Source organism: Mus pahari, chromosome 14, assembly GCF_900095145.1.
Source record: "Mus pahari chromosome 14, PAHARI_EIJ_v1.1, whole genome shotgun sequence".
Classification (NCBI taxonomy): Eukaryota; Metazoa; Chordata; class Mammalia; order Rodentia; family Muridae; genus Mus; species Mus pahari.
Genome location: NC_034603.1, coordinates 81,004,337 through 81,017,041, shown reverse-complemented (window position 1 = coordinate 81,017,041; position 12,705 = coordinate 81,004,337). Strand labels below are relative to the sequence as shown.

The following is a 12,705-nucleotide window of genomic DNA, read 5'->3' as shown; positions in this document are numbered from 1 at the left end:
AAAAAGAAAAAAGGAGAAGAAAATAATCAAGTCTACCTTTAAAGACTAAAGGCAGTACATGCTCTAGGCACTAAAGTTATTCCCATCCCGCTCACTACTCCTACCCACTTGACACCCTTCCAACCCCCACACGGCTTTGTACACACATTCAGATGATAGTCTTATCTCTCCAGAGGGCTGTGGTGGGGGATATGTTCATGTGAAAGATAGCACTTGGCTGTGTGATATGATGCCCAAGACCTACATTGAGTTCACTCTGTCTCTTAGTGACTCTGACTAGGAAGGCCTTTAGTAGCCCTTCACACACACACACACACACACACACACACACACACACACACAGAAGGCAGGTAGCGTGGTACACTGAGCAGGATGAAGTTGAGCCATGTGGTACCTGGTTCCTCACAGGCTCCAGGAAAGTCACAGAGTGGGAATTGGGTCTTTGAGCTGTTAACAGTGTTACTGGAAACCAAACATTTGGCTTTAGGACCACCACAGAGAACCCAGATTCCAGGTTCACTAGGACCCTAGCATCTTAGAGATGGGAGTGTGGTATGATCAGGCCCCTACTCCCAGTGTGAAACTTGCAATCTATATTGTCATGAAAATGTTTGCCTAGCTGTTGGTAAATAGCCACATCCCAGAGCTCTTAAGTGTCACCAAAGGGACCCCAGGGAGACAGTTTTACCACTCTGCAATTACCAGGAACACAGGACCCTAATTCTAGATGGCTTTCTTCTGCACTTCTACATTTGACAACCATGGGAACTGTGTTTCTACATCATCCTCTGGCTTAGGGCAGCTCCAGCAGAACCGTAGGGAGAAGCTGCCTCTGACTTCTCTCATCTTCCTCTCTCTCTCTCTCTCTCTCTCTCTCTCTCTCTCTCTCTCTCTCTCTGGTCCTGGGAATGGAACACAAAGTCCCACACTTGCTTGATGAAAACTTTACCCCCAAAACTATATCATTGGCCTCTGGCCTATTTCCTGAGCCTGTTCTCAGAACATGGAGACAATGACACGCCCCCAGGAGCTCCTTGGGGTCTTCAGAGTTACATGGGGCGGTAGAACAGCTGACCTTGTCCCTCAGACATCCCTGCCAGAGCTTTCTGGATTATCAATCAGGGTCTGGAGTGTGATGTATCCTCCCTGATGGCTGCCCTAGGCAGATGACAAATGCAGGTCCCTGAGGACTGGCAACCCTTCCCCCTCAGCATCCCCTCCCCCAGGCCCCTGTGCAGCCTGGTTTATATTCCAAGTCAGGCCACCCAAATCTCATTCTCCAAACTGATACAAGTCTGTCCAGCCTCTATCCTGTGAGACAGTCATAAACAAAATGTCAATTTGACTTAAAAGTAAGCATACACGATAAGATGCAGTGTGAGAAAGGCCCCCAGAGGGCTGAGAGGGAAGGGCTAGAGGCAGAGCTGGCTCCTCCCAAGAACCCAGGGCCATGCCTCAAGAGATGCTAGAGACAGTCCCTACCCCCCCCACCCCGTCCCTATACCCCCACCCCCACCCCCAGCACAGGAAAGGCACACCCAAAGAAATTCGTCTGTGGCTTGTTTGGTGAAATGTCTAAAAATGCAGCCTGGCCGCATCCCAACTCATTTTCAAAATAACAGCACAAGTTTAGTAGGGGAAAAAATATGTATATTTAGCACTCAACTGCATCTCAATGGGAAAGAAACACTAAGGCCACAGCCGATGTCTTCCGATGTTAATATCCAGTTCCTAGCGGGATTGTGGTTGGCCGACTTCAAGCTCATTTTTTTTTTTTTAAATCAAATCTATATGAAAACGTTTAAAGAAAATGTGTAGGACCAGTCACATCTATTTATTAAGGATATGGAGCATTTACTAGGAGTCAGGATGGGCCCTAAGGATTGTGGGTACGTGACACTCTAAATTCCTAGAAGGTACTGATGACATTACAATTACTTCTAGGTTCAAACAATAAGAAACAGTGGTGGTGGTTTAGGGGGCGGGGAGGGTGGTCACACACACCTCAAAAAGTCCAGACCCCCCCAACTCCCTGTTATTACCTTTCCTATCCTTTATGTGGGTCAGGCACATTGAAGAAATGACTGCTGACTTCTTGTCTCTATGGAACTCATTCTTTGATTCACTGGTTCCTTTCTTGGGGTGCACATTCAACAGCCATTGGACCATACCACTGAATGGTACCAGATAATAGATTTTCTCCACCAACAAAATAAGCCAATTCAAGCTGAATCAAAAGTATAGGTTTATTAGAGGCAGCTCTTGGGCAGGTTCACTGGTCTCAAAGAACGGGGCCAGGGAAGTCGACATGCAGAGAGGGAGTCAGAGAAGTTGGGGCAGGCAGAGGTCGAAAGAGATCATGCAGGTAGAGTCTGCGGTGTGTGATGGGATTCTTCATCTGCAGCAGAGGCTTAGCACACCTGGTGGTGGTAGGCGGTGACATAATCAGTCGCTGGGTCCCTGAGAGCAGGCCAGTAGCACTGCGTGTATATTAACAGGGTTCAAGTTAGGGGTAGGGTTATGGGTCCCAGATTTGAATAGCACCAGACACATCAATGGTAGTAGCTGCAGCAGTAAGCAAAAGATGCTTTGTGACATCAGACAGGGCTACCTGTGCATAAATAACCACACATCCCGATTCTCAAATATCATGGAACCATAGTGACTAACTGTAGGAAGAAAGGGGTATCCAAACTTCTTCCTATTTCCTGCCATTAGAGGAAACTGAGGCACCGAAGAGACCTGGGGGAAAGGTCACTACCCAGAGGGATGTGACAGAGGGATGGGGAGGTGTTCCTAGAAGATGCAGGTACACATTTGGTGTGTGCCAGTCCAAGTCAGGTACACCGTCCCCTTCCCCTAAGGGAATGTTCCTCATCTTTTTGTCCGTTTTGTTTCTTGTCCGTCAGGTTGGGCCATCCCTGGAATGGGCTCAGCTAAGGCCCTGTCTCTCACTCTCCTTAGCCCAAAGAGAAAGATACCACAGGACAGTGAAGTTGGTCAATACCTTATCCACGCCAAACCTTACACTTTATGCATCTCATTTAGTGCCTAACAACTCTGCCTCGGTAATGAGTGGATGTCCCATAAGGCACTGGGGGATTCGGATACTCAGAGATGGCCAACATTAAGCTTTTGGTTACAGAGCTCAGAAGAGCAGGTGACTGGGATTCGGTCTGTCCTGATGACTCTGAGGACAACATCCATTCCCAAACCTCCCTCGGGAACCTCCCTCAAGGCCCTTGACCACAGACATCCTAGACAGACAGCTGGGTGGCATAGGCTGACATCTCTCAAGCTGTTTTCACACGGGGAGCCCAACGTTCTGAAAAGAAAGAAGCCCTCACAGGAAAATCAGTGGAGCCCTTTGAAGATTCTCAGGGGCCCCTTAGTGTGTCCAACCTCTCCAACTCCAGTCCCCAACGCCCTGCAGAAGGTAGCCACTCTGCCCCAAAAGTTAGCTTATCCAAGGGACAGGGACAGAGCACTGTGTCCAGAATGTGGTCAGACAGGACAGATCCCCTGGAACCCCAGATGAGGGAGGGGGTGTCTCATAGTCTCTGAAGTCCTCAAAATAAGAACAGAGACACACACACACACATATGCACACTGCACACTCACATACACAAACACGGGTACAATACACACACAGACACACACACACTACCTGCCTGGTCCTATACCTCAGACCTGCCCCTTCTGCCCTGAGCTCGCGCAGAGGGCTTTTTCTCCTCTTGAGAGATTTCAGCTTTTTCTCTACAGTTGGCCCTCCTTCTGAGTCCCTCCCCCACTCCTGTCCCCCCCAGCCTGGCGTCTGCCCTCCCTCCCGCTCCTGCGACCGAGTAATTGCTGATGGAGTGGCTTTGAGGAGCTGTTAAGAGGCCAGGGAACTGAAGCAGTCGCTTGACGGCCTGGCAGGATGGTCCCTGAAAGCTCCCTTTGTGCTTGCCCGCTCCTGGGACGCCGCATTCAGTTACTGAGAGAGGGTTGAAAGCTACAATCGAAGCCCCTGGCTCCCCTCACACTCTTTCTTCTCACCCCACCCCCACCCTGAAAAGAAACAGATGTTCAGGACTGTGGAGGCGGGAACTGCCCTGTTAGTCTGAGGCAAAGACACCCCCCCCTTCCTCCTTGACCCCGGGGAGCTGGAGGAGGGACTAGCTAACAGCTCAGACCCCACCTCCTCAGCACCCCCAACCCCTACTTCCAGCCTTCCCATCTGTCGGGGCTGCGGTCCCAGAGGGCCAGGCATCCAGTAGGCGCTCACGAGATAGCAGCTGCTGGTCTGAGGTAGTATAGATAAATGGGCTTTGAGATTTGGGCCCGGAAGAGCCAGAAAGGACCCAGCCAGTCCCCAAACCAGACCCCACCCACTGTTGCCTAGCAAGGGAGGCTGTCCCTCCCATTTCAGTGATGTCACCGAGGCACTCTCCAATCCCTGGCCCCTTGTGATCTCTTGCCACTGAAACTCTGTCCCTGCCCCAGCCTTTCTCCCCAAATAATACCATTTATTCTACTCCTGCCTGCTTTGGTTCCTTTTTGCCTAATAGGTCACAAGCTACCATTTTGCAGACCAAGACTGAAAGCCTGCTGCCAGTGTCCGGTTACAAACATGTCTTACTAGCGAGGGCCATGCCATCACCTCTGACCCCAGAGGCTCATGCACGGTAGAAGCAGCACACCGTGATCTGGGACTCTTCCCAAATGTGGGAGCCTAGGGCTAGCCAAAATTCTAGATGCCTTGGAGACGCTGGCAAGCTCTTCAAGACAGGAAGCTAGTGGAATGCTCTAACCTGGTTCTCTACACCCCCAGACCCTTCCAGAAGAGAGAAACGCCACCCCACCCCCGCGCCCATCACTGCCACAGCCACCACAATCACCCCCAGCCTCTGGCCTCAGGTTATTAGCCTGGCCTCAACATATGGATCCTTCTTGTTATATGTCTTTTGTTCTGGGAAGACAGATGGGCACACACACACACACACACACACACACACACACACACACACACACTGGCTCACATTGTGCTCCCCTGAAGCCAAAGCTAATTGACTGGCAGGGTTGTCCATTGTAGGCTCTACCCTCCTGGGGAAGATGGGTACTTGGAGGCTGCAAGGGGGAGAAGCTGAGACTGCAGAAAGGTGGAGAGCAAGGGTGGGATCAGAGGAGGGGAAGGAAGTTAGCCAATGGCTGGGGAGTGTTTGTCTCCCTGGGAGTCAGGGAGGGGCTCTCATCCTCTTCCAGGAGCTGCAGAGTAAGTGCAAGTTAAGTGCCAGGGTGGACAGAAAACCAGGCAGATCTGAGCTAAAGCCCACCAGACCTGCGTCCCAGAAAACCCTCTGTCTCTGCATTCAGCATCAGCACACCACGCAGCATAAGTACTAACATAGCATCAGCACTCAGTCAGTACCTAGTACTAGTACCTACACACCAGTAGTACTCACTGGGCATCAGTACTCTCTTTCTTTTTTGTTGTTGTTTTTGTTTTTTTGTTTGTTTGTTTGTTTGTTTTTAGGTTTTTTTCGAGACAGGGTTTCTCTGTGTAGCCCTGGCTGTCCTGGAACTCACTTTGTAGACCAGGCTGGCCTTGAACTCAGAAATCCNCCTGCCTCTGCCTCCCAAGTGCTGGGATTAAAGGCGTGCGCCACCACGCCCAGCTTGTTTGTTTTTTTTAAGATTTATTTTTTTTATTTTTTTTTTTAAATTTTATTTATTTATTTATTATATGTAAGTACACTGTATCTATCTTCAGACACTCCAGAAGGGGGAGTCAGATCTCGTTATGGATGGTTGTGAGCCACCATGTGGTTGCTGGGATTTGAACTCAGGACCTTCAGAAGAGCAGTCGGGTGCTCTTACCCACTGAGCCATCTCACCAGCCCAAGATTTATTTTTTATTATTATATAAGTACACTGTAGCTGTCTTCAGACGTACCAGGAGGAGGTGTCAGATCTCATTATGGATAGTTGTGAACCACTATGTGGTTGCTGGGATTTGAACTCAGGACCTTCAGAAGAGCAGTCAACGCTCTTAACTGCTGAGCCATCTCTCCAGCCCCAGTGCTGTCTTTCACATAGCATCAGTACTCACACAGAATAAGTACTTACATGCTACTTATTGCAACGTTAGTGCTCACACAGGCCCCTTAGTATTTACAGAATCAGTGCTGAATCACATAGTGTGAGCACTCATTCACTGATAGTACCCATAAAGCATTAGTACTTACATAACAACAGTACTTATGCTGCAGCAGGAGTACTCCCACGACATCAGTACTCACTTGGCACCAGTACCCATGAAGCAGCAGGAGTACTCCCACAACATCAGTACTCACTTGGCATAGTACCTATGATGCAGCAGGAATACTCCCACAACATAAGTACTCATATAGTACCAGTACCCATGATGCAGCAGGAGTACTCCAACATCAGTAGTACTCACTTAGCAATAGTACCCATGATGCAACAGTACTCCCACATCAGTACTCACATAGCAACAGTACCCATGATGCAGCAGGAGTACTCACACAGCATCAGTACTCATAGCACTAGTACCCATGGTGCAGCAGGAATACTCCCATAACATCAATACTCACATAGCACCAGTGCCCATGATGCAGCAGGAGTACTCCCACATCAGAACTCATGGGTATCCACTTAGCACCAGTACGCATGCAGCATCAGTATTCCCAAAGCATGAGTACCCTGGCAACACGCACACTGAGACAGCCTTAGCACCCACATAGTGACTTCACAACCGCAGCCCAGAGGTGTGAAATTCAGAACTAATTACAGAAATGCCAAGTCAGCAGCTCCTGCCTCCTCAGGAGCGCCTGCCTGAGAAGCCAGCATAGCTGTGCCTCTCCAGAGAGTCTAGAAGCCACAGAGGGCTTTGTCCCCTAGAACATGCTGTGCATCCCATCTCCTGTGGCGGGGGAACGAAGTCACCTCCGGGTGTTCCTGATGTCAAATGGGACACAGTGGGTCACCCCAAACTCACTGGGGTTGGCCTAGCTGGATTTCGTTGGCAGCACTCTCCTTGACAAACATGTCTTCCTTAGGTCCATATAAGTGGTGAATTGGCCAGCTAGGGACACTGGTGGGCAGAGACGAGGAAGGCAAGGCATTGGCTGGGTAGCAGCCAGGCAGCCTTGGTGGCAAACTCTGGGCTATATGTCACCAAGTGTGCCTTTCTCCATCCAAGCTGGTCTGTTCCCCAGAGTCTCCATCTGTTGTTGTCTTACTCCTTCTCAAAACATGGCTGGAAGCTTGGGGTGGGGGAGGAGGGAGCGGTAATTTTAGCTCCACAATTCAGAGTTTACAAGTTCAGATCGACTTGTCTTCTGCAGAAGCAGCTTGTGCCTAGAACCACAGAATGTCATAACAGAGTTAAGAATAACTGAATATTTCACATTCATGGGGGCAATGGCCTCCAAAGTCATCATAGGAGAATTTGGAGCTTTTGTTAGCATTAAAAAAAAGTTTCATGTGTGTATGTGATTCTGTGATTCATGTACATATGCACATAGGAGCCCAGAAAAGCCTACAGAGGGTACCAGAGTCCTTGGAGCTGGAATTACAGACTGTGGTGAATTGCACAGCACAGGGGCTAAGACTTGAACCCAGGTTCTTGGCAAGAGTGGGAGATGTTCTTCACCGCTGAGCCATTTCTCCACCCCCTGGTGACACTATTTTCATGATGGTTTCTTAGATGGCTTGCTTTTATCCTGAATCATATACAGGTGTGCGCCTGCATTTTTCACTGCCCAAGGCTTCCCAAGTCTTTTATCTAGATCAAACTTTATCCCTTGTCACAGAGCGCAGACCCAGGTTAGAATGCGTTCAAGGGGCTAGAGAGATGGCTCAGTGGTTAAGAGCCTTTGTTCTTGCTGAGGTCCTGATTTGATTCCCAAGACCCACAGGGTGGCTTACAGCTGTCCATAACTCCAATTTCTGGGGCCCACTGCCCTCTTTTGACCTCTAGAGACCAGGCACACACACGGTGCACAGCCAAACATACAAGCAAAACATCCAGACACATTAAATAAATCTAAAGGAAAAAAAAAAACCAACTTTATTTTTGATATCATCTTGTTATGGTCAAGGATCAGAAATATGCAAACTGTCCTTAAATCAAGGTGCTAAGTCAAGGACACCACACACACAGATGGGCATGTCATCTGTAATTGCAAGAATTCAGGAGGCCAAAGCATGAGGATTGCCATACACCTGAGAGCAGCCTGGGCTATATAGTATGTCACAGGCCATCGTGGGCTGAAGAGTGACCTCTTGTCTCAAAAGCCAACAAACAAAAAGAAGATGCGAAACAGAAAGTATATAACGTGTACCCCTTTGGGTGGAGAATTGGAACAGGCTGTTCCTGAGGACAGAAAATCGATGTGTGGGTTTATCAGGGTGGAGTGGGGGGGGGGCTTAATAGGTTCAAGGTTATACTTTGGACCGACCAAAGTATTTGGAGCTGGATAGACCTGATGGCTCCCAGTGTCGCACACAGACTGAACAGTGCTGGAGTGCTCACTTTAAAATGGTTGGCTTTAAGGTTGAGTGAATTTTATTTCAACTGGGAAGAATAAAGGTTAGGATTTGAGTGTGTAGGCCCAGCTCAGTCGTATGGGTCTGAAATCCTACCCATCACAAGGCTAAGCAGGAAGAATTGCAAGATGAAGTCCAGCATAGTGAGTTCAAGGCCAGTCTAAGGAAACACTGTCTCAAAATGGAAAACAACAGGGCTGGTGAGATAGCTCAGTGGGTAAGAGCACCCGACGGCTCTTCCGAAGGTCCGGAGTTCAAATCCCAGCAACCACATGGTGGCTTACAACCACCCATAACAAGATCTGACGCCCTCTTCTGGAGTGTCTGAAGATAGCTACAGTGTACTTACATATAATAAATAAATAAATAAATAAATAAATAAATAAATAAATAAATAAAAATGGAAAACAACAACAACAACAACAACAACAACAACTAGAAAGTGGGGTACAGGGTAGCTCAGTAGTATACCGCTTGCCTGGCACGATTGAGGCCGTAGTACCACAAAGAGATAAAGACTGCCTTCAAGCTCTGACGACACATCGACTGCCATCACCTCATACTGGCTCTCCCTGAAGAAAGAGGAAAGGGGATGTGAAGGACACTGTTGTGTTTGTAAAAAGATAAAGAGGGAAGGAATATGTTTGGTGGAGGTGTAATCAGGTATGGGGGAACGGGGTGCCTCCGTGAGCCCATGCCGAGGCATCCCTCACCCCGCCCCAGGGACCAGCCACACAGTGGCATATTATAGAAGAGAGTTCATTCAGGGCGTGGGGAGGGGAGTTGAGAGGTTAGTAGAGACAGAGAAAGCAAGAGAGAGAGAGAAAAAGAGAAAGAGAGAAGCCATGAGCACATGAAGAGAGGGGAGGGGAAGGGGGAGAGGACTGAGCAGGAGCAAGAAGGCAAGAGCAAGAGAGAGAGGAGGGGCAAGCAGCCCCCCACACCTTTTTTTTTTTTTTTTTTTTTTTTTTGAGACAGGGTTTTTCTGTACAGCCCTGGCTGTCCTGGAACTCCCTCTGTGGCTGTCCTGGAACTCCCTCTGTAGACCAAGCTAACCTCAAACTCAGAAATCCGCCTGACTCTACCTCCCAAGTGCTAGGATTAAAGGCGTGCACCCCCACTGCCCGGCTTTTTGGGGGGACAGGGGAGAGGGGAAGAAGCCCCTTTTATAGTGAGTCAGGCAGACCTGGCCATTGCCAGGTAACTGTGGGGTGGAACTTAGACAAAATGCTATAAGAAACTGTGGTAGTGAGGGGTTGAGATCAAGTCCTGAAAGAGGCAGAGCAGAGAATGGAGCTGGAATGTTCTGTGCCTTTGACCTCTGACCTCACTAACCTCACCCGATTCTCTCTTCTCCTAGGGGAGTGACAGCGAGTACGAAGTGGACACGAACACCCAGAAAGCCCACTCCTTTGTCAACCACTACATCAGTGACCCCACATATTACAATTCTTGGCGGCGCCAACAGAAAGGCATCTCTCGGGCCCAGGCCTACAGCTACACAGAGAGCGATTCCGGCGAACCTGACCACGTCACTGTCCCCAACAGCAACAGCACCCAGCAAGGCAGCCTCTTCCGGCCCAAGGCCAGCCGGACTCCAACGCCCCAAAACCCCCCGAACCCCCCGAGTCAGCAGAGCACCCTCTATCGTCCCCCCAGCAGCCTCGCCCCTGGCTCTCGGGCACCCATAGCTGGGTTCTCATCCTTCGTTTGACATCAAAAGAGGAGAAAGAATGGGGGAGAAAAAGACACCAAAATCTTCCCTCGCCACTTCCCAAAACCCTGCCAGAAAACACACAAGAAAACCCCACCAAGACATCCACTCAACTTTTCACCTCCCAAGTTTATTTTTCCAGAGATTCCAGGGCCAGCAAAGCCGGGTTGGAGGACGGACAGAGGGAGAAGAAACCCACGGGCAGACTTGGATGCACGTGACCTGCAATGGCTTCACATCCTTGGGGTCCGTTTTTTGCGGCGTGGAGGGCTGGAGACCAGATAGTCTCACTTCCGCCGAGGACAGAGGGGCTTGGGGCCCTGGAGAGAGGGAGCCATAAGGCAGGTGGGGCTGAGGGATCTGGAAGTTTCTAGAGATGCAGACAGCTGCACCCCTCACATTTGTGCTAGATTTCTGGGCTTCCTATCCTTGCCCCTCAGAGGCGAAGCCTGCCTGCTGTCTGTGGCTCTTCATGGCCTTGTCACCCCATCCCACCCCTGCCCTGCCTCAGCATCCCCCAAGGGCTCATGGCCCTTGTACAACTTCTTCACCAAGCATTTGGCTTATTTTGGAAGAAAAAGAAAAATCACATGGTAAGAATCAATCCACTTAGCAACTTCCTTATTCCTATAAAACATTTTTTTTTTAATTGTAAATTCAAGGAAGAGGGCCCAAGGGTTAGGAGAGAAAGAATCCCTCCACAGCCACATAACTGAGCCTCCTGTGGCTTGGATTCACTTCCCTGAATGCCTAGAAGGAGAGGTAACATCTAGGGAGTGGAGACCCAAGGTGCTGGCTCCTTGCTAAGGGATGCTTCAGGGAGATGTCCTGCAGGAAGACAGAGCCGCAAGGATAAAGCCTTCCCAGTTCCTTCTGATCCACCAGCCCCAACGCTAAGAGAAAGGAATCAACGGGTCGAGGGCGGTGCCCAGGATAGGAAGCTCAGCCCACCAGCCTCGCAGGAGGAAGGCTGTGTGTTCAGGTTACCACTTTCGCGTGAATGTACACCTTCCTGCTAGCCCCTGCAGCTGCCCCATGAACTTAGAAGAAACAGGGTCCAGGAGCTCCTCTTAAGAGGATACCCTGGAACTCCTTTACCCAACAACTTTCTCACTTTAAGACCTGTGTAGCCCCGCCCTCTGTCTCTACCACAACAAACAGGGGCCCAGAGGGGCTCCGCCCAGCCCCTGGTCCTGAGGCTTTATAAAGAATCAAAGGTTATAAGGTTGTGGGTCCCGAGTCTGCTCCACCCCAGGGCATGACCGCTTGGGGGAGGGGAGGTGCAGAACGCAGGGAGACAGACTGAGTTTATCCCAAGCCACCATCGCAGGACGGGTGCTGGGTTGCAGGGAAGCCCCAGGACACCACTCTGGGGGTGGGAAAGCACAGTCTGAGGTGCGGGACAGCTGGTCTCTGGGGCTTCTAGCCTTAGTTCACCCGAGGACCATGCTACCTTTCATGGTCCACTTCCCCACAAAAGGTCACTTCAACTCCCCCTAACATCTCCCAGGCGGGGCTCAGTGAAGGCAGAGCTGTGGAGGACCAAAGAAGGGCCAGCCAGGAAGCCTTGTCCAAACTGCACACAGCAATTGAGATGCGTGGTCATCCCAGCCAGGAGAGGCGGGTCAGATAGTATCAAGGGACAAGAATAGCCGATGGGAGGGAAAGCTGTTTCTCCCAAGAAAGTTTTGTAAAAAACCACGGGGGGCCTGGGCTTCTCATCAGCTTCAGCCTTCCCACTCAAGGATTTGGGGAGGAGGTTTTCTGATGTCCTGGGTTGACTTAGGCCCTTGGGGACATTAACCAGCCTAAGGCTCACCCTATGCCTGGAAATGCTTTTCCGCCTCCTTCAGAGGCTTCCCTGGGGCATGTCCAATTCAATAAAGGGTCAGACTTGCTGGGAGTCAGCAGAGCAGTTACTGCTGGCCTTGTTGAGAGGCCTGAGTGGAGAGCAGGTAGCCACTCTCAGAAGTCTCTGGTCCCTGCTAATTCTCCCTGGGCAGAGAAGCCAGGGCCAAAGCCTGAGTTAACACACTTGAGCCGCTGGGCGGGCGTGGTGGCGCATGCCTTTAATCCCAGCACTTGGGAGGCAGAGGCAGGCAGATTTCTGAGTTCGAGGTCAGCCTGGTCTACAGAGTGAGTTCCAGGACAGCCAGGGCTATACAGAGAAACCCTGTCTCGAAAAACCAAAAAAAAAAAAAAGAGAGAGAGAGAGAGAGAGAGAGAGAGAGAGAGAGCACACTTGAGTACTATGTGGTCTCTCCTCACTACACACCTGACCCCTGGGATATTTGAGAGAGGAGATGCAGGAAGCCAGGTCAGCAGGCAGGTGACCCAACTGCTGTGTGTGAACAGTGGCTTTTCACAGTGACTTCTCTTAGGCAGATAAGAAGGCTCTTAAGCCAGGAAGCACAGCCTTGTCCCCAAAGGACAACAAA

General features: G+C 50.2%; 1 protein-coding gene across 1 annotated transcript in view; it reads left to right on the top strand.

The window, feature by feature from the left end:
• The window catches only part of Sdk2 (sidekick cell adhesion molecule 2), a 282,556-nt gene extending 270,109 nt beyond the window's left edge, over window positions 1–12,447 (top strand). Inside the window, exon 45 of the mRNA XM_021212230.2 lies at window positions 9,914–12,447. Within this exon, the coding sequence (XP_021067889.1) occupies window positions 9,914–10,267 (354 nt within the window). The 3' untranslated portion in view covers window positions 10,268–12,447. The remainder of the gene's footprint in view (window positions 1–9,913) is intronic.
• The last annotated feature ends 258 nt before the right edge of the window (window positions 12,448–12,705 follow it).